Source organism: Lontra canadensis, unplaced genomic scaffold, assembly GCF_010015895.1.
Source record: "Lontra canadensis isolate GAN:19392208 unplaced genomic scaffold, GSC_riverotter_1.0 scaffold24, whole genome shotgun sequence".
Classification (NCBI taxonomy): Eukaryota; Metazoa; Chordata; class Mammalia; order Carnivora; family Mustelidae; genus Lontra; species Lontra canadensis.
The window spans coordinates 16,495,133-16,517,900 of NW_022631018.1; the positions used below are offsets into that span (position 1 = coordinate 16,495,133).

The following is a 22,768-nucleotide window of genomic DNA, read 5'->3' on the forward strand; positions in this document are numbered from 1 at the left end:
TGTTTTTATAATGCCCAAATCAGTGGGGTTATTATTTGAGAAAGTTGCTAAATGGAAAATTTTGATCCTTCCCCACCACCTCCCCTGCAACCCCCTGACCACTTCGTTGTTGGAGCGTTTTTCTTTTCAACCACTTTTTAAGCGAACTGTCATTGTAGTAAAACACACACGATATAACATTTACCATCTTAACTCTTTTTAAGTGTTCCGGTGGCATGACCGTCTGTACCTCCATCCACGGAACACTTCATCTTACACAGCGGAAACTCTCTTGCTCCCCATTTATCCCTCCCTCCAGGCCCTGGCAACCACCATGCACTTCTCTCCTCTAGATCCCTCCCATAAATGTAATATGGCACTTATCCTTCTGCGACTGGCTTATTTCACTTAATATAAAGCCCTCCAGTTCCAATCATGTTGTAGCAGGTGTCAGGATTTCCTCTTTTTTCTTTCTTTCTTTCTTCCTTTCTTTCTTTCTTTTTTTTTTTTTTAAGGCTGAATAGTATTCTAAAGCATGTCATGTAGAAAACCCTCCCCCTTCTCCTCTGGGGAATGTCTTCCTTACTCTCACCTACTACCACACGCAGGACACTCGGATAACAGATGTGGCAGTGGGGGTGGTTCCTCCATGAAGAAATTTCTCAGTGACACAAGCCGGCTGTGCCACAATTTGTCCTTACACCATCTGCCTGGAGATAGCCTCAGATTCCAAAGGTTAAGGACTCAGTCCCAAGAGACTGCACCCCTCCCCCCATCACACACACACCAAAGGCCAATGGCAATGTAGCTTACACCTGAGCTTCTAACTGGTCGGCTTAAGTCAGAGGTTCCCATGACCCCCTTTTCAGGTTGAAAGAACTTTCTAGAGCATCTCACAGAACTCAGGAAAACAGTTGATTTACTGTTTATCAGTTTATTAGAAAAGGATATGATCAAGGCCACAGATGAAACATCTAGATGGAAAGATGTGTTTGCAAGGGATGTGTTTGCCTTCTACGGGTGGGTGGGCTACCCTTCCACTGGCACCTCTGTGTGTTCGTGAATCTGGAAGCTCTCTTAACTCCATACTTTGGGGGATTTTTATGGAGACTCCCTCACAGGGACGTGATGGATCATTAACTCCCCTCCCAGCCCCTCTCCCACGTCTGGGGAAAATTCCAAGCTTCTAATTATGTCTTGGTCTTTCTGGTGACCACCCCCCATCCAGGAGCCCACTAACAGTTACCCCATTAGAACAAAAGATACTCTTATCACCCAGGAAATTCCAAGGGATTTAGGAGCTCTGTGTTAGGAACCACAGTCAAAGACCAAATATTAGAACAAAAGATCTCCTAGTACTTTTATCCTTCAGGAAACTACAAGAGTTTTAGGAGTTCTGTGGGCCCAGGAACCAGGGGCAGGAAACAATATATATTTTCTGTTACCTTTACATTTGTGTACACCACATTGTGTTTATATCCATCCATCCCTTGATGGACATTTGGGTCACTTTTGCTTTTTGACTGTTGTGAATAATATTGCTATGATCATGAGGGTTCAAATATTTCTTCAAGTCCCTGCCTCCAGTTCTGTTGGATATGCACCCAGAAGGGGAACTGCTGTGTCATATGGAAATCCTATTTTTAATTTTTGGAGGAAACATTAGACTGTTTTCCATACTGGCTGCACCATTTTCTATTCCTATCAACAGTGCACAGGCGTTCCAGCTTCTCCGTATCTTTCCCAACAATAACTATTTTCTGTTTCTGTTTTCTTACAGTAGCATCCTAATAGGAGTGAGGTGCTTCAAGCCCACACAGACTCGTTCCCATGGGCACCTGTGTTTTGTCTCTTGCTGCCCAGCATGTGGCCCACAGACCAGCAGCACGAACATCACCGTATGTGTTTGGGACGTCTAATCTCAGCTTCCATCCTGGCCCTACAGAATTGGACTCTGCATTTTAATAAGATCCCAGCGGAATCTGAGAACTGCTGAGCCACCTGCAGTGGGAGATGTGTGGGAGCGCAGAGACTCAACACAAACCTCCCTTGGGTTCTGCACTTCCTAAAATGAGGCCTTGTTGGAAAAGCAAGTTGGGTTTTTCTCTGGTTGATAGATGTTTGGTACATTCATTCTCTCTCAAAGCAATAAACTTAGAAGGTGTAAATATTAGATAAAAATACATACTTTCCCCAACTCTGTGTGTTACTATGTAAAGACAAGAAGAACACAAAGCAGAAAATGTATTTTCTTTGGTCAACTACCTCACCATCTGGCCTCTGTTGTTGTAGAAATTATACAGCACTGAAAACACTTCTGGTTCATCCTATAAATTCCATTATAATTAAATTTGGGGCAAGAGAGTCAGTTTGGGGAAAACCCTCTTGAGTTGTTCTTGCATTTTATGCTTGGCCATAAATACATTGGTGATCTTCTCTATGTAGCTGAGAGGAGATGGGAGAGAAAGGGGTCCCAGGTCACTGTGACTGATGTCTATAGGCAAAAAAGAGCCTAATGGAACATAAGACCCTAACTAACTCTTTTTGAATGGTTATTGGCAAACGGGCCCTATTTTAAAGGTTCCCTATCAATTAACTTGTTAACTAGTATAGTTTCTGAATGGTAGACTGACACAGACAAGGCCAAAGATAGGACCAGAGAGGAAAGGAAGGACCAATAAGCAAGTGTCATGTTCCAGATGTTAGACTCAACTGGAAGCAAACACTATCTTCAGGGTCAACTGACCTGCGACTTGGTCCCATACAGAAGTGGAGACTTTTTCCCCGAGAGAGAGTGAATCATTCTTCCTCTCATGGGAATGCCTTGGGATACAATCTGAAATAAAACCAGAAACACCAATTTCAATGACAACAGTGCAGCATCACACAAATCAGATAGATATCCATTTCAAAATGTGATGTTTCGGATATTTTCAAAAAAATTAAAAATTAATGCAAAGGATTAACAGACGAAAAGTATGTTCCTGCAAATTCTAGGTTTTGATTTTTTTTTTTTAAATTAGATTTTGGAATTGACTTAAATTGTATCTGGTCTAAATCACCTATTATGATTAAGGAAAAGGGTTCAGCATCAAGGAGGTTATAAGCGATATTCTCATGATCACAAAACAGAGTGAGCTATGCATGAGGAGGAAAACCCAGGACCCCTGAAGCCCCATGCAGAGTGTTTTCCTACACGCATATCTAAGGAAATCTGTGGAACTAGAACTGGCACCTTGTTACCATCTCAAAGACACGTTGTCAGCAAAAGTACCATCAGCAAAATATATGACTTCTGTTTACATTTCCAAGTGACACTCTAGACAGTGAGAAGTTGGGCAATGTTGAGACCCCATTGGGAAAATCTACAGCCCCCACAGTCCTTATCCAAATCCTTGGGACCCTTTGGTTTCCAGGTTCGAAGTTTTCAAATTTTAGATAGGTAATGGAGTGCGCATGCCCATGCGCAGAACACCCCACGGACTTTGGGTCAGCACCCCATCCTGAGCAGAAGATACCTGTAGCGAAAATTCACACTACATGAGAATATTTAAAAGGCCATGGAAGGCCTCACATCAGGTCAACTTTATTGCTGAATGGGTGATGAAAAGCTTTCTGTTTCCAGAGCTTTTCGGAGTTCAGAATTGTGGAGAGGAGATAATGGACCTGTGTGGTAACCAAAAAAAAAAAAAAAAGGGGGGGGGGATTCGCAATCCTCTTCTCACCCAGATACCACCTCAGTTGCACATCCTGTGGGCCGAGACCCAACAGCCCATTGCGAACCCAGTGTCAGAGGCCATCATCGAGGGGGTGGGGGGTGGCAGGCTCCGCCTTCTCCCCATCATGCTCCAGTTCCCCCAGCTGCCTCAAGTGTCAAATGTTCACCCTCTTGACCAAATTTAGAAGTTTGAAAACCTTTGCGGAATGCATTTTCATCAAAGGTTCTTGGCATCACGCCGTGCTTCGAGCCAGGCTGAAATCAAGAGCACGCAGTTGTTGGAAAATAGCAAGTTATTATCTTTTACAAGGAAAAGGCATTAACAAGGTACCTGATCTTCCAGGCCAATGGCGTTCAAGGCTTGCCGTCCTCTATAAGAAAGGGCCAAGTTAATGCTTCTTCCCCGTGCAAATTTAGCCACTCGGATATCTAAGACATTGAAAGTAGACTCCGTGTTATATTTTAGGACAGGATAAGAATACAGGACCTGAAGAACTGGTGTAATCAGAACCAAATTAAAAGAACTGTTATCTCCTTAAAAGAAAACACTAATAGTTGTGATTTTGTATTAAATTAAATTTAGATAGCTGAGGCTGCAAAAAACCAAACCAAAACAAAACTAATCTCCTCTTCCTAAAAAAAAACTTTTTTTTAAAAATCTAAAGAGAAAGATGTCAGAGAATCAGAATTTTCACAGCTCACGATTTTCAGTATTGTCTTACCTTCCCTAGCTTCATACACGTCAACTTGGAAATTCCTCTTTGCAAAGAAGCATGCATTTAATGATCCGACCTGAGAATCAAAGCAGGTTTTTTTCATATTTTTATTTGATTCCACAAATATAGGGAATTTTTACTGACAAAATGCAACATTGTGCACAGTGATACTTGTATTAACCTTGGCTGTGCAACTCATTTACTTAATCCCTAGTGGAAAGTATCATTTGCAAAAATAATGGGATGAACTCAAGATTAAATGGTATGATTTCAGAGGTAGCTTTGGTGTTTTTCTTTTTTAACTTTTTTATAGTGAAATATGACTTTCATACAGAAATATCATGTGTCCATTTTATAGAATACTTAGAAGGCAAACATCCATATAACTACCACTTGGGGTGAAAACAGAGTATCACAGCCCACCCTCCATGGCTCCCACCACCTGCTCTCCAGTTATGACCCCCAACCTTTCACCTAGGAGTAAATGTTATTCTGACTCTGGTAATAACCCATCCTTGCCTTTGAATCACATAATTAGAATCATATTTGTGTATCTTCTCTATTTAACTCAACAAAACGCTTCTGAGATTCATTTATATGATTGTACATAAACTCCAGGCCATCCACTTTCATTGTTCTATGGTTCTTCATTGCATACAATCTCAGGTTATTTAGCTGTTGTGCTGTTGAAGGACATTAGTTTCTGGTCTGAGGATATTTTTCCCATGTTTACTGATATGTAATTGACATTATATAACTGTATAATGTTACATTGTACAAATTTAATGTATATAATATAATGATTTGATAAATGTTTATATTATGAAACATGGCCTGGGGATATTATTAACAACACTGCAGGAATGAGATACAACCTCACACCAGTCAAAATGGCTAAAATGAACTCAGGAAACATCAGATGTTGGCGAGGATGCAGAGAAAAGGGAACCCTCCTCCATTGTTGGTAGAAATGCAAGCTGTTGCAGCCACCCTGGAAAACAGTATGGGGGTTCCTCAAGAAGTTAAAAATAGAGCTACCCTATACCCCAGCAATTGCACTACTGGGTATTTACCCCAAAGATACAGATGCAGTTACCCGAGGGGGCACATGTACCCGAATGTTTATAGCAGCAATGTCCACAATAACCTAACTATGGAAAGAGCCCAGATGTCCATCAATAGATGAATGGATAAAGAAGATGTAGTATCTACACACACACACACACACACACACACACACACACACACAGAGGAATATTACTCAGCCATCAGAAAGAAAGAAATCTTGCCAGAAATGACATGGATGGAACTAGAGGGTATTATGTTAAGTGAAATAAGTCAGAGAAAGACAAATAGCATATGATTTCACACATATATGGAATTTAAGAAACAAAATAAATGAACAGAGGGGAAGGGGGGGAATAAAATAAGATAAAATCAGAGAGGGAAAAAAAACCCTATAAGACTCCTAACTATAGGAAACAAACTGAGGGTTGCTGGACAGGAGGTGGGTGGGGGAGTAAAGTGGGTGATGGGTATTAAGGAGGGCACGTGATGGAATGAGCACTGGGTATTATATGCAAATGATGAATCACTGACCTCTACCTCTGAAACTAATAATATACTATATGTTAATTGATTTTAAATTAAAAAAAAAAAAAGCTGCAGGGGTGCCTGTGTGTCTCTGTCATTTAAACTTCTGACTTTTGATCTTAGCTCAGGTCATGATCTCAGGGTCTTGAGTTGATCCCAGAGCTGGGCTCTACCCTGAGCACAGAGCCTGCTTAAGGTTCTCTCTCTCCCTCTCCTCTGCCCTTTCCCCTGCTCACTAACTGTCTCTCTCTCTTTCTCAAAAATAAATAAAAAGCAATGCTGCAAAGAATATTTTTGTACCTGTATCCTATTACACACCTGTGTAATTTTTCTCTAGGTTTTTATACATGGAAGCTTTATCCCTCGTCAAAGGTTTATGTATCTTCACATTTATTATGCCAAAGTGTTTCGAAATTTTGTATCAATGTGTTTTCTTACCAGCAGCTTCCAAGAATCTATCTTTGTCAGCACCTGGTGTTCTCAAACTTTTAAATCTTGCGGTAGGTAAAATAGGAATGTGTGTGGTTTTAATTTGCACATGAATGATTGCTAAAAAGGTTAACCTCTTTTCCATATACTGACTGGCTATTTGGATATCTTCCCCAAGGAAGCCTTCCTTGAGTTCCTTGAGTTCTCACAATGCTACACGCTTTTCCTTTGAAAAATGCTAGGGGTTGACTTGTGCATCCCCGAGCTCACATTGTGCAGTCCTACCCTGGTACCTTAGGGTATGACTTCTTTGAAGAGGGGGTCTTTACAGAGATAATTGAGTTAAAATTAGGTCATTAGGATTGGCCGTAACCCAACTGGTGTCCTTCTATAAAGGGAATTTGGACATTGACATCAGAGAGGGAAGATGATATTAAGAGACATGGGAAGAAGCTGGGCCTCTGTAAGCCCAGGAGAGAGGCCTGGAACACATCCCTCTCTCACAGTCCTCAAGAGGAACCGATATGGCGATGCTTTGATCTTGAACTTCTAGCCTCTACGACTGTGAGATTATAACAATCTGTTCTTTAAGCTGCTTGGTTTGTGATACTTAGTTATGGCAGCCCCTGGAAAATAATACCAAGAGCTTATCCCGATCGAAATTTAACATCTTTAGGGTGATTGTATGGTCAATATCTGTCTACCCCAGTGGGCTGCAAACTGGTTTGCTTACCATTTGATCCCTAGCCTCTACCATTGTGTCCACAACATAATAAGTACCTGATCAGTATTTGTCAAATGTATAAATGAATGAGAGAGAGATTACATTGTTAAATAAAATTTGTAATGAAACCAAGTCAAAATTTATTGACCATTTATGATGTATGATTTAATCAACTAAACTTTAGGGGTCTAAAGATTATCCAGCTAAGTCCTTGGGCTCAATGACGCCTAATTCAGTTAAGAAGAGACAAACAGATAAGTCAATCAACGCTTACTTAGCAAGCCACTTTTGAGTATAAAGGCCCACTTTTTACGTAATAACCTTGCAGATCTCCAGCATTACTTAAATTTTTAATATGGGTGGTTAAAAAATACATAATGAATTTAATCATTAAACATTTACATATACTGGGGCACCTGGTGTCTCAGTTAGTTAAGCATCTGACTTTGGCTCAGGTCATGATCTCAGGGTCCTGGTATCCATGCTCAGTGGAGAGTAGACTTGTCCCTCGACCCCTCCCCCTACTTGCGCTCCCTCTCTCTCTCTCAAATAAATAAAAATCTTTTACATATACTTCAATAGTAATTATAGTTGACTCTTGAACAGCATGGGGCTCAGGGGTCTTGACCCCCCGCACAGGTGAAAATTCACCTATGAATTTTGACTTCCTGAAAACTACCTGTGCTTCCTGCCTTTTGGAAGCCAGTGATCATGGGAAAAGTAAATAACAGGAGGCTGTCATGTAATGAAAAACCTAAACCACAGGGACAGGCCACTTGCAGCCGTTCTGAGTTCTTTACTCGCCAACATCCCACAGCAAGTACCTCCACGGGCGTCTGCTATGTTGGACATTCAGCCTGGTCAAGCTCTCTGATGATGGCAGCCAGAGGACAGACCATCTTCAGAAACACAAGGCATAGGGATAGAGCGTTGTTTTAGGCCACTAGGTTTTGGGGTGGTTTGTTACATAGCAACAGATAGCCAGAACAAAGGGATTGGCAAAACAAGCTTCCTGGAAAACATTACTTTTGAGTTGAGCTTTTAGAGTGAGACTGTTTTGACATGTAGAGGGAAAGCAAGTTGATAAAACTAGGAATCCTTTTGGAAATTTAGAAACAACTCTCAAGAGATACAGAAAAATTATTACTTGACAAATGTTTATTAATTCCTAAGTATTACAAGATTCCTTGCTAGGCATTAAAAGTGATCCAGAGGGGTGCCTGGGTGGCTCAGTGGGTTAAAGCATCTGCCTTCAGCTCAGGTCATGATCCCAGGATCCTGGGATCGAGTCCCGCATCGGGCTCTCTGCTTAGCAGGGAGCCTGCTTCCTCCTCTCTCTGTCTCTCTCTCTGCTTGCCTTTCTGCCTACTTGTGATCTCTGTCTGTCAAATAAATAAATAAAATCTTAAAAAAAAAAAAGAAAAAGAAAACATCACCTTAAAAAAATAAAAAAGAATGGATAGTGGAGGGCACCTGGGTGGCTCAGTGGGTTAAGCCTCTGCCTTTGGCTCAGGTCATGATCTCAGGGTCCTGGGATTGAGTTTCGCACTGGGCTCTCTGCTTGGCAGGGAGCCTGCTTCCTCCTCTCTCTCTCTCTCCCTCTGCCTGCCTCTCTGCCTACTTGTGATCTCCATCTGTCAAATAAATAAATAAAATCTTTAAAAAAAAAAAAAGTGATCCAGAGAAAATAGCAACAATCAGGGAGTTCACGGTCCTGTCTAGGTCTTCATTTTTTCTAATATTTTTTGTATATTTATAGTTAATACACATATACATTAATTTTTTCCTATATACCGTCCCTGTGCTAAGTGCTAGAGATACTACAGACAGCAAGTTAAATGCAGGCTTCTCAAGAGGGTTAGAGTCGATTATAACACAACGAGAGCAGCAGTTTGAAAACGGACCTTCAAGCCAAGTAAGGGAAGTGGAGTGGGATGGGGTATGACTTCCTGGAAAAAAACAAACTATAAACTGAGACTGAAAGAATGTGCCAAATAAGGGTGAGTGAGTCAAGAGAAGGGTTGTAAGCAGAAGGAGCACATGACAAAGATTGAAAGTATCTACTAGAAAGAAGGAAACAGAGAGATGACATTTAGGAAATCATAACGCTCATGCACGATAGCCACGAAGTGGTTGTTATGTTCACCACTCTACTCGACTTCATCTTTTCAGCCTTATGAAGGAGGTACTGCTATTTTCTTGTCCTACAGGCACTGTCACTGAGGCACAGAGAGGTGAAGTGTCTTACCTAAGACAACAAGTGGATCCGGTCTGGTTCCAGAACATGAGCTCTTCATCAATAAATTAGAAGCGTGTTTGAATACCATTGAAGATACAGTTGAAGGTAAAGACTATGAATTTATAGTGACACCAAGATGTGAGGTTAGGTCTATTTTTTCTTACAGCATTGGACCACCTGGATTTCTCTACAGAGGGTTGAAACCAAGCAGGGTGGGTTTTGGCCATGTGGATGGGTTGGAAAGCAAGGACTTGAAGATTTTAGGTGGATTGAGGGACAGTAACACCAAGTTGGATGAAATGGAAGGCAGACAGAGGAAGTCTTCTGAACGGGAAGTAGGCGGTCCCTGTGAAGAGCAGACGTAGCACCGGCCACTGAAGGAGGGAGTTAGGAGGTTTTTAATCAGAGTCCAAGGTCTAGCTCTATTATATTCGATGGAGCAGTTCTGTGGGATGACAAGGTCCAAACCCAACATGGGCCATGGGACTTGGAGGCTGAAGTATGGTGGAGATGGAAGATACTGGAAGCATGCAGGTCAAGGACAAAGGGGCTAGAGATTCATGTGGGTCAACAATGTGAACTTTGATAGTCACTAAGGGTGATGGCAGTGCTGGGATATAGATAAAAGATGATGTGAATGTGCAGAAGTCTTCAGGACTGGGAGGAAGTGGCTCAGGGGTTGACTGATGGCAACAGGAGGGAGGATGGCTTTGGAAGGGAAGGTAGCAGTGAGATGTGGGAGAGAAAAATCACAGAGCTAGCTGGGGGCACATCTGGGAGGTGGGAGGCCTCCGAGGTTCTCAGCAGCTCCCTGGTATATGTGGGGGCTGAGGAGGGGGCCATGCACCTGGTCAGAGTTTAGGGCCTATGGGTCAGGCCAGGTGTGGGCACAGGCAGACCCGATTCCTCTTCTATTTCCTCCAGGTTTAACTCCTCTGCTCCAGGGCACCTTGACATTGAGCACTTATGTTTGGGTTTTGTTTGGTTTCTCTTGGATTTTTTGTTTTTTAAATAATCCAGTGATTCAAGCATGAGCTCCTCTCACCATTCACTGATACTGTGGCCACCAAATTTTGTTCCTATCATTCCATTTCTGTAGACTGATGATAGTTATTTTAAGAACTTAGTCCCTATTTAAACCATTAAGTGTGTGGAAAGGTTTCAAATTTAATTTTTGCAAAGCAATACATATTTTTATTATGTAAGGCCAACCAAGAAATCCATGTTCAATTATTTTGTTAAAATAAATATGCCAGGGTTGGAGTCGGGGATAAACAAACGGATCATACTCTGTATGATACCCTAATGGTAACTTCATGTCACCATGCATTCGTCCAAATACACAGAGTGCAGCTCAATGTACACTACGGACTTTGAGGGGTGACGTGTCCATGTAGGGTCATCACTTGCACAAAATATCCCACTCTGGGGGAAGATGTTGATAATAGGGGACACTAGTATGTGTGGGAGGTGGAGATATTGGAAAATCTCTATACCTTCCTCTTGATTTTGCTGTGAACCTAAAACTGCTCTAAACAAAAATCATAATAAACCAGTTCACCCTGTACAGCAACTCCTGAAATTATGAGCTCATTAACAGAATTGATGTATCAGAAGAGATCATGACAAATTGCATTCCTTTTAATCCGTCCATCTGATTGCTTTCAATTCCTTAATCTGAAATGACTTCCTCTCCAACTGCTGGCATCACTTTCCCAACAGGGGTCAAGCCGTCTCAACCAACAGCATGACTTGGTGCCCGGCACAGAATACTGTGTGTCTCAACAGCTTTTCCTTCACTTCTCACTCTTTTCCAGCACAGCCCTGGACCCTTTTATGTTTCACTAATCACAGCTCCTTTGATTTCAACCACAGAGGATTTCCTCCTGGTAAACACAGACATCTTAAATCTCTTTCTTCCTTCTCTGCTTTCTTTTGATTTATGAAAACTTGCCAGTCTATCTACATTCCTTCCATGTGTGTGTTAAAGAATATCTAGTAAAGGCAATAGCACTAGCCAGTTTGCTTTAGGGAAAAGGAAACTGGAAGGTTACAGTGAAGTTGATACAATAAAATTAATCTCTTCCAACGGCTAAATTGTTCTGTGGCATTTAAGAAACAATTAAGGAAGCAACTAAAGGCTAAGTGGAGTCAGTGTCCATTTAGGGAAGGAGAGAGGCTTCAGAAGCTCCCCTTTCTTCCACGGCCTGTAACACTCACTGCTCCTCTCATGGTGCGGAGCGGGACGGGGAGGGATACTAATCAGGAGACCCGCAGGGTCAGGAATGTTGGAATAAAGCTACATGAAGTAATTTGGAAGTAAGGTTAAATATAATCTTGGTTCATGAAAAATCAAGTGCTGGAGAGAATGAGGGCCAGGAGCAGCTCTTACGCACCACTAGCAATGACCTCGTCAACCACATCCCCAACAAATCTGCCTTGTCTCCTCAGGGCATGTACTGGGAAGACACATGCCAGAATGCTCAGAAGAGCACTTTTCATAACTAACAGACAAACAAAAACACTGGAAACAGCCCAAAGGGCCATCAGGGAGGAGTGAACAAATCAATTACGGTATATTCACACAACGAAAGGCAATGGTATGAGTATTTTAGTAATGCTATAAATGAGAAGAGTAAGTCCCAGATGACTTCATCCTGCATGATACTCTGACAAAATAAGGATGAGTAAAGCTGAATCCCAGATACATGTATCTACCTAATTTTTAGGAGTATGTATATTATTTATGTGTACATATATGAGATAAATATATCGTATATACATAAAACACACACATGCACATATGCAAGAGAATCATAAACACAAGATTCCAGGCAATGCTTATATGCTTACAATGAGTGAGGGAGAAGCAGAGGTTAATACAAGTCACCAGAATGTGCTGATTCTAGGGTTGAGTGGCGAGTTCAGTTGCTGCTGCTGCTTTTTAATATTAATTTTAAAAAATCAATAAAATTCTTCTCCAAGACCACGATATGTTCAGAATATGTCCTGAAACAAAGATTATAATTCCAGGGGCGCCTGGGTGACTCAGTTGGTTAAGCGTCTGTCTTCAGCTCAGGTCATGATCCCAGAGTTCTGGGATTAAGTCTTGCATTGGGCTCGGTGGGAAGCCTGCTTCTCCCTCTGCCTGCTGGTCCCCCTGCTTGTGTTCTATCACAAATAAGTAAATAAAATCTTTAAAACAACAACAACAAAGATTGTAATTCCAATCTGTGTAACTAAAGTTCGACTAAAGCTAAAACGAAAGCATACTGGTAGATACTATAATGGTCCAGCCAGAAGGATTAGTAACATGGCTGATAAAGTGCTTTTTCCACTTTACTTTTATTTCCCCTCCTCTCTTTCTACAAAATGTGCTTTGTGGGGACGGTCAGCGGCCTCTTTAGCGTTATGCTGGGTAGGAAGGCTAATTACACATGAAGATACAAATGGGAAGGAAAACGTGTGTACACCATGGTGAGCCCACCACAAACTCTCCGTTAAGGCTCAGTCGGCTTCTGAGCATAACCAGAGATGAGGATGGTGAGGGGAGAGAGGAAATGGGACAGGGTTGGACCCTTGGGAGCAATCCGCACTTTGTGTGATGGAAGTTCTGGGAGTTCTGCCTTGACAGGGATAGGACAGCTCTCTCAAGTTCACGGGCAATGATGAAGTGTCTATTTGTTCTGAGGCATCCAAAGTCCACAAGAGTAGATTGTTTTGATCATAGGATAATCTGCAAATTAAAAGCTTTTTTTTTTTAAGATTTTATTTATTTATTTATTTGACAGACAGAGATCACAAGTAGGCAGAGAGGCAGGCAGAGAGAGAGGAGGAAGCAGGCTTCCCGCTGAGCAGGGAGCCCGATGTGGGGCTCGATCCCAGGACCCCTGGATCATGACCCCACTGAGTCACCCAGGTGTCCCTGCAAATTGAAAGCTTTAATAACAACTAGTCTAGCCTGTTTGTGCATAAGCAGAGCTCTGGGGAGATTCCTCGGTTATATAATTATGGTTTGACCCAGTTCTTCTGTTTTTCTGCCTTCTTTTCCTGTCTCCTCTTACTTCCTTCTCTGTAAGTCATGGGTTTTGGTTGACCCCACCCTGGCCTGCTCTATGGGCACCTAACTTACCATTTAGAAACATTGTTTCAAAATTTCTTCTATGTAAATGCTCCAGTGTTTCGCCGGACTGCCTTTTATTTTTTTTTTTTAAATATTTTATTTATTTGTTTGACACAGAGAGAGCACAGGAGCCGTGGGGAGGGAGAGGGAGTGGCATAGAGGGAGAGGGAGAAGCAGATTCCCCGATGAGCAGGAAGCTGGTCTCAGGGCTCAATCCCAGGACCCGGGGATTAAGACCTGAACCAAAGGCAGAAGCTTAACAACCAAACCATCCAGGTGCCCCACTGCCAGCCTGCTTTTATCAAGAGGATTTGCCAAATTTCTGTGGGTTCCCATGTGACCTCTCCAGCAATGATCATTCAGGTGTCCAATGATAAGGAGAAAACTGTACCTTTTAATTTATAAATGCTGATCCTAGTAGCAAGGGGCACTGTGACTATAAAAATGTCATGCATTTTATGCCTCATGATTATAATGTGTTTGAAATTAACCTGATAGCATGTTAAACACATGTCAACTCCTTTTGACTTTATGAAGCATATAAAACTCACCCTAAGATTCCTAGGCTTTTCTGAGTTTGTGCCCAAACAGAAAAGCCTGTTTATACCTCCCACTCATCCAACTATATTTTGATTTCTCAAGAATTTGATCTTTGAACATATGAATGGAAAGAAAAGAACCAGAATGTTAACTGCACTTTCCATGAAATAAGCACATAAAAATGTCTTCACACTTTGTTGGTAATGATTCCATCTGCCAGAACTGCATATGTTCTGAGTTTTTATATTTAAACCTTACCCTGAATACGCCAGCTTGTATCACCTGGATGTGGTCTTTGAGGGCAAGCAGCAGTCTCAACCTTCCTCCCTCCGTGATGCTTTCTGCGGGGGCTCTTAGGACTTTTTCTCCAGCCTTGATCCATCTCGTGAACTCATCTCTGACTAGAGAACCTCTTTCTACCTGGGGGATCTTACAGGTTTCTCCACCTCAGCGTGCCTCAAGTCCAACTCATTCCCTTCCCTCGAACTTCAAACCTCCTCCTCCTCCTTCTGGATTGCATAGCTTAGAGGCTGGCAGCGCTGCCCTCTAGTTCACCCAACCAGGACACTTCAGGGAATGCTAAACATCCCGCTCTACTTGCCAATAAATATTTAATCAGACAACAAGTCTTGTTGATCCCCTTGAGGCTTTCTCAAACAGACTCCCTATCCTACCCTCCATTCTCTTTTCAGGGCTCTCATGACCTTTCACCTGAATGACGGTGTCGGCTTCCCAGTCTCTACCTATCCACGCCACGCTCCATAGACTGGGTGTCTCCGGAAACAAAAATCAGAGGATGCATTTTCTGTCTTATAGTCCTTTATTTGCTCCACAGAAATCTGCGGGGAAAAGTACCAAATTTTCAATATGACCTAAAAGATCCTTATATGTGACCGCAACTTCTCTTTTTCATTCCGTTCATTTTTTGCCATTCCCTATCTGTAATAGGCATACCAAAGTCACTGCTTATTTCCTGAATATACCATGTATTTTTACATTTTAGATGCCTTTGAATACAATGTTCCCTTTGCCTGAACAATCCTTTCTCCATCTGGAAAAGGTTTTGTCTTCTTTTAAGACTCATATTCTCGGGCACCTGGGTGGCTCAGTGGGTTAAAGCCTCTGCCTTTGGCTCAGGTCATGATCTCAGGGTCCTGGAATCAAGCCTGGCATTGGGCTCTCTGCTTGGCGGGGAGCCTGCTTCCTCCTCTCTCGCTGTCTGCCTCTCTGCCTACTTGTGATCTCTGTCTGTCAAATAAATAAATAAAATCTTCAAAAGAAAAAAAGACTCATATTCTCAGTACAATTCTTCTTGATACCTCTCTTCCTCCAAAAGACTTATTTGCCTTTTCTTCTGTAATTCCACAGACGTCTGTATGAATATGTGTTTTGATATCTCCCACAAAGAACTGAATTATTTACATTCCCGTCTGACTTTCCCACAAGCTGTAAGTGCCCTGAGAGTAATAATTTTTCTAAGGCTTATATTTTATCACTCTTTCTATTTCTAGTCCAAACCATAATACCTGATACTTAGTAAGAACCCAGCATTTTTTAATAAAAAAATTAGAAAATTAGATAAACATGAAGGAAAAAAGTAATGTTCCACAATCTTACGGTGTTAAAATTTTCTATGAATATAAATTGTTGGATATTTATGGATATATGTTATATATCCATATATGGATTATATATAGATATATATTATATATATAAAGTATTATATATAAGTATATAATACTTCTTTTAAAAATGGTACCATGTCATATATTTTATTTTGTGATTTTGTTTTAAAAAATAAATAGGATACTGTGAATATATTTCCGTTGCAGAACATATTTTAAATCGGAATTTGAAACAACAGCTTTACAGTTCATTGTCTGCAATGCCCTTATATTTGGACATTGAAGTTATTTTATTTTAATTTAATTATATTTAATATGTAATTTTTTTGGATTGCAGTAATGAAATGGTGCCCCAGCAGCGGCTGGGCCCTAGCACCAGGCGGAAATAAAGAGAACAGCAGAACGAACGCGGACAGAGAGGAGAGGAGGCAGGCAAACAAAGGAGCTGGGAGAGGACGCTGCCAGCCTCGAGGGCTGGAGGAGTGGGTCTGGTCTCTGGGTTTGTTTTTGGAATAGCTGCAAAGCAGGTGGGAGAAACCGAGGGTGCGCGGGACGAGTTATTTTTACAGTTTTGCGGTGAGTTTTGAACAGTCTCCAGACCAGGTGTTTCTGAGAGACCATGTTAAAGATTCTTCATTGCATTTTGTTTTATTTTGAAGGACAGTTGTTTGTCTCAAGCCAATGCCTCCCTGAGGCCAGCTTCAAGACAGGGGTAGCTGGCCTCTTTGAGTGGACAGAGTCATGAGCAGATGCACACGTGGATCGTGGACAGACGGACTGACCATATCTGGGGCCAAACGACAAGGAAAGAAAAACAGGCAGTTAAGCTTCGAGCTGCCTCAAGTTCCTGGTTTCATCTCAGGTGCAGCTCACAAGGCAGTAAATGAAGCAGGCTCTGAAGGGTGAGTTCTCTGTGTCACACAGGTAACAGCCGAATTTACAAGACACCTTAACGATCTGTCTGGGGAGCAAAAAAATCTCAAGGCATTAGTCAAACCTCCCAAAGAAGCAGAGATCTGGCTGGATAAGAAGGGAGACAGCTAGAATAAATTCCTCTGGTGAGTCGGATCGGAGCACAAGGAAAGCTACCCAAGAGATTGAGAAGAACTAGAGCATGGGATCAAGACTTGTCCTTAGCTTGCAGCAAATTCAGGATGACCTCTACAGCCACAGAGAAACCCACTCCCCTTCTGTTGGCAGAAGGTCCTAGATACTAGTGCAGAAGTGAAGCGAGCGTTTCTCACATACAGGGCTCGGTGTCTGGGGGGTGGAAATCAAGAGTGGAGTGAACAGAGTTTAATTTACTTTCATATCAATAAAATAACAATAAAGGCTCATAGTAATTATGTCCTTTACACGGTTTGCCTCATTAACCTTTGCAGAAGAATGAAATAGAGGCCTTGACCCAAGACTATAAAACATTTGATGGTTTCTGTGTGTCTAGGATATTGACTTTGGCAAAAGGGAAAATTCTGGGTGATATTTGATTTCTGTTTTTATAACGGCTAGATTGAGAACAAAGCTAGAGATGAGTGGATAAGGAAGTGTGAAAAGGAAGCAGTCGAATTTCGGAGTTAAAAGACATAGCGATCTGGTGTTCTGAGTGATTTTCTGGGCTTCCAGCTGATGCCTTACCCTCACTATCAGAAACTGCTTTGTCCCATTCAGGTGAGTAGAGAGTGAGCAGTGAGGTGGAGAGATCCTAGGAACCCAGGACAAAACACAGTCTAGGGCCAGCCCAGCATCAAGACCACTCTGACCCTATAAACCCACGAGGGACTTCAGCGAATATGCCTGTGACACACTCTCTCAGAGTCAAGGTGAAGTTGCTTCAAAGGCAATTTCATGAACAGAGGTCACTAACCTGACTCGAATCCTAGGAGACGGGCACGATTATGGACACCAAGTCATAAGGATCACAAACGTGTCTCCTCATTCTGATGGTCTAAAAGACCACCCTCTCAATACTTTTCCAAGGAGAATTTTGCTGGTCAAACACAGGGATGATGGATCACCAAACAATGTGTAGTGGGGCCGCTTGTGGGCAGGGGAGACAGAAGAAAGACTTCAAGGCTACCCTGTGATACCTCTTTGAAATTTGAACGTGTGCTTGGACAGCAGTCTACAGCTGAGCCTGGAATCCTCAGTAGCTCTTCCAGCTAAAGCTCTTGGCTTTCCCCCAAAAATGAGGCTCGAGATGCTGTAGCTGTTGCTGAAAGTGTCCCATGGCTCTGCTTGTTTCTACCCTACAGGTAAACACTGCAAATAGTCACCAGGAGCAGCATTTTTGAAAACCACAGACCTGAGTATGAACATAGCTTCAGGATACCAGACAGGTTAGTTAGACTTTCTTTTGACTTCACTGGTTTGCCACTTTGTAAAAACAGGAAAGAGATCACTAACAGAGTAAGGCCACTAATGTGGCTGTTTTCCTCCTCCTGCCTCCACCGCCAGAGGCTACAGAATCAGAAAGCTACCCCCATAGACTTTCTTCCAGCCTGAAAGGGAGTGGTTGTTTTTCAAATCTGTTTTCAAGATCATCCTTCAAGGACTACATTCCTTATGACACCATCCTGGTGGAAAACATTGTCTTTCTTTTAATTGCCCACAACTTGTAAGCACACGATTCCGCATTTCTGAAAGCAAACTCACACACACAAAATATTTTGTGTGTTTGACAGTATAAGGCACTGAGATAACCTTTATAAAAGGGAAGGGAGCGGGACCCAAAGATAAAACAATCTCAAGATTTAGAAAATTAAATACATTTTATGGGCAAATAAACCATGCATATGAATAACTTTTGTAGGACGCAGCGTGTGATAAAGGCAAACAACTTTGTGGAAATTTCCAGGAGAGAAGAGGTCTTCACAGGTTGAAATGACCCTTTGGTAATGACATTCGCTGGGGGCTTGGGGAGCAGTGTTGCACACGAGGAAAAGACATTCTAAGTTGATACAGTGATCTTTCTCAATATTCAGATTAAAGTTTTTTTTTTTTTTAAACAACTTTCACCAGCTTAAGATCATGGTTTAGTTTCTGTCACCTTTCATTTCTCAGTAAGAGTTCCTTCCTTGATCTGTTGATTTCTGACCTCCTTGACTTGACAGGTCTTTAAAGAAAAGAAATTATTTGGTCTATCACGGGGTCAGATGATCTCTTATAGTGGGGCAAGGGCAAATTCTTAGGGTGATTTTTCAGTGGGCAAGGCTACTACTGAAAAAAATAACATGAATTCACTGTATCCTTTGGCCCTTTTTTTTTTTTTTTGAGATTTTCTTATTTATTTGAAAGAGAATGAGAATGAGTGGGAGGGACAGAGGGAGAGAGAATCTCAAGCAGACTCCACACTGAGTAGGAAGCCTGACATCAGGTTTGATCTCTTGACCCTGAAATCATGACCTGAGCTGAAATCAAGAGTTGGACACTTAACTGACTGCACCACCCAGGTGCCTTCCTTTGGACTTCAAAGGAAAAGTTCTCAAGTCTGTTGCATTTTTCCCTTTAGGGGCTGGGGAGAGCCTTTAATGCATTAGACAGTGTAAGACACTAGGATATGGCCCATTGGCAGGAAGAGATTGGGAAAGGTGAACAGAAAGATACAAGAAAGAAGTTGAGTGAGAAGATTAGTTTTCCTCTGTGTTTTAATTTAACCTTCTTGAATTGCTTTATTTAATACCTTGTTTCATTATATGCTCAGTATTCAAGGTTTTGTCTATTGCAACATTTCCTTCATCGTCCTATTCTTAAGAGAGTTTTCCATCCCTCTGGTTCATTCATCTATCAAATACTAACTAAATAATAACAGTAAGTCATGTTGGACATGGTTCCAGCCACAGGGATGCATTTGTAAATATAAGCTTGTGTTCTAGTTGGAGTAGATAGTTAATAGGCTAAAATTCAAAAATAAATAAGGTATGTAACTTCTGGTGCTGATGGATAATAGTAAAAAAAAAAAACAAACAACAAAAACGTAAAACAGGGAAATGATGAAGCCAAGCAGTAGACAGGTTCAGTTCTAGTGGGGCCTTTGGTAAAGAGTTGGGTTTTGTCTCATTTGCAAGGGGAAACCATCGCGAGGTATTGGCAAAGAGTTATAGTTACCAGACTTAGGTTTTAGGAGGATGATTGTGGCTGCTAGGTGGAGAATGGACTGTCCGTGGATAAGAGTAGAAGCTGGGGGACCATACAGGAGGTGGATGAGGGCTGATGATGGTCTGGACAGGTGGTGGCAAGGGCCAGAGTTGACACCGATGTTGGAGGTAGCGCCACAAAGGTTTACAAGTGGAGTAAAAGAGGAAGGGAGGTTTGCGCATAAAATGAAAAGGGGACTCAAACACGATTCCTGGGCATGAGCCTCTGCGATGAGGTGGATGAATTTCTTTGCAGAGGAATTTTAGTCAGTTTTTGTTTTGGGGTTTTTTCGTTTTTGTTTTTTTGTTTGTTTTTTCTTTTAGAGAGAGAGAGAGCATGAGCAAGGACGAGGAGAGGGAGAGAGACAATCTTAAGCAGGCTCCACGCTCAGTGCAGAGCTCAACTCAGGGTTGGATCTGACAACCCTGAGATCATGACTTGAGTCAGAATCAAGAGTCAGGCACTTAACCAACTGAGCCACCCAGGTGCTTGGAATTTTAGTTGCTTCTAATACATATCTTCTATGTTCCAGCACAGGTATGTGCCCAGATAATGAACTGGTTACATGACAAAGACTTTAAGTGTTACTCAGCAAGAAATCCATGGGTGACACCCACATTTTTATGCCTCCCCAAATCATCTATGCAATCACGTATTTGTCACCTCCCCTTTGCTAAGAGGCATTCTAAGAGGTGTCCCTGCTGCTCCCATAGTCTGAGTCTTAGACAAACACAACAGTGTCTTAACTAGTCTATCTTGTCTTAAAATTTCCACTCCTTCGCCACACACTAGCTCAAGGGATCTTTTGGAAATCACAGCTCACTTTCCTGCCTAATGTCCTCCAGTGGTTTTGCATCAAGCTCAGGGTGAAATCCAGTCTTCTTGCCCTGTCCTGTAAGACCCGAGGGGACCTGACTCAGCTCACCTTCCTCAGGAGCCCCTCTTCTCCAGCCTCACTCTCTCTGCCTTTCTGTCTGCTCCTTGAACACCTCAGGGTTTCTCTTCTAGATATTTCCTCTCTCTGGAATGCTTTCTGTAGCCCCTCACGAGGTTGCTTTCTTCTATTCAGGTCTCTGGTCATATAACCCCCTCAGAGAGGCCGTCCCTGACCAGACTCTAAACAGATACCCGCAAAGACTTTCTGCAGTCCTGCCCTATTTGCATTTCTTTACAATGTCTATCTCTCACTGAAATGATTTATTTGTTTTCTTCTCCGCTCTTTCACTTTCCAGGAATGTTCACCACTGTATTCCTGGTAACTAAAACAGTGTTGGCAAATAGTGGGCATGCAGTGACATTTTGGTGAATACATACATCTCACTTCCTGCAAAATTTTTATGGGAAAGACTTGGACTGAGACCCAGTATAAAGAAATGACAACATATGTCACATGCATTGACCAACATGGCATGTGACAGCATTCGTTAGCAAATTGAAATCTAGAACCAGAAATGTTAGAGGAACTGTCATAGTGCTTTGGGTGAAAAGCTCCTAAGAAAGGCAGAATGAAAGACAAAAATTAGCATAGACTTGATAAATAAATAAATGAACTACACTAATTTCTATGTAGCCTTGAACAGTGTCTGACACATACTAGGATCTTAAGAAATTTTTGTTGAAAAAAAAAAAGAAGAAGAATTTTTTGTTGAGTAAATGAATAAATGAATACCTAGGAGCTAAAAGCCTATAAATGGGTACAGCAAAGGCGAAAACGAAATGGTTAAGCTTTTACCAATGGTGATATTATTTTATTCCAAAATAAGAGAGTTCTGTTGAGGGGAGAAAAATACAGTCTACTTGGGGCAGCACCACATGAAACAGACCAGCTTTGGTAAGATAACAATGGCAGCAGATAAGAGACCCCTGCCACGTCTTCTGGGTGTGGGGTAAGGCTCTGCAGTTTCGTCTCTTGTGCCCAGTGACAGGGGAGCCCCTCACTCCACCACCTAACATTCTCCGTGGGATCACCCAAATAAATCAGGACACCAAACAGGTGCTATTCCCCATGATCCAAATAAATAACTAGCCAACATCCTACATAACAATTTTGAATTCACTTTTATTCTTATTATTAGTATAAATTGAGTTATTCACCAAAGGAGGCAAACGCTTGGATTAAAATGACGACTCACACTAACTTCTGTTTTAAAAACATAGCCAACATGAAGATACATCAAATTCAATTTGCTCTGATTTTCTGTTTTTAAGAATTGCTAAACCAAAATAACCAGGGAAAACAGACACCTTTGTATTTAATGGAAATAAAAATACCTTTTGCAGAAAAGAGCAAATTACCACTAATACCATATTTAAAATAGGTCTGTTTAAATATCAGAGAAGTTTCACAAGAAGATGGACAGTCAGTGCAAGCAACTTACAATAATTATTAAGACTAATAGTAATATAATTACCACTAATAGGAATAATGTATCTAAATAGAGTCTTACCAAGCCACCACCAATGACAGCTATTTTTTTCCTTGGAATGTCAGATGAATCCATAACTGCCAAAGTATTTTTGTGATTGTTGTAGCTCCTGTCACAAAGGAGACTGTGTCTCCTGGCTGCTGGTTCCCTGCCTTTATATTGCCCAGAGCCCTGTCCTGTGAGCCAGCTCTGTGTTTGAGCAGGGCTAATTTCCCCTTGAACTTAGAGGACAGCATTTAACTCCTTAGTGGCTCGAAGCACAATCAGCTCAACCTGAAGCAAAAAGAATTCATTGCAATAAACAAATTTTGAAAAATCCAGCTGCGTGAAGACAGCCACTCTCTGTCTTGCATGTAAGACGGGGAATTTTTTTTAAAGCGTGGTCTTCCGGCTTTTCTTCTTCTGTATTCTGCAGCATGGATACTTACTTTCTTTTTCATTCACGATTAACCATGAATGAAACTTCCCCCATCTGAAGTCCTAAAGCATCTTACAATTCTCTGGGAGAGTGAGGTCGTTTTG

The 22,768-nt window shown here is 41.7% G+C and overlaps 1 protein-coding gene across 1 annotated transcript in view; it reads right to left on the minus strand.

Moving 5' to 3' along the window:
• The window catches only part of KMO (kynurenine 3-monooxygenase), a 46,918-nt gene extending 24,384 nt beyond the window's left edge, over positions 1-22,534 (minus strand). Inside the window, 4 exon segments of the mRNA XM_032862936.1 lie at positions 2,726-2,815; positions 4,029-4,126; positions 4,420-4,489; positions 22,268-22,534. Coding sequence (XP_032718827.1) covers positions 2,726-2,815; positions 4,029-4,126; positions 4,420-4,489; positions 22,268-22,321 — 312 coding nt within the window. The 5' untranslated portion in view covers positions 22,322-22,534.
• Between the last annotated feature and the right edge of the window lie 234 nt (positions 22,535-22,768).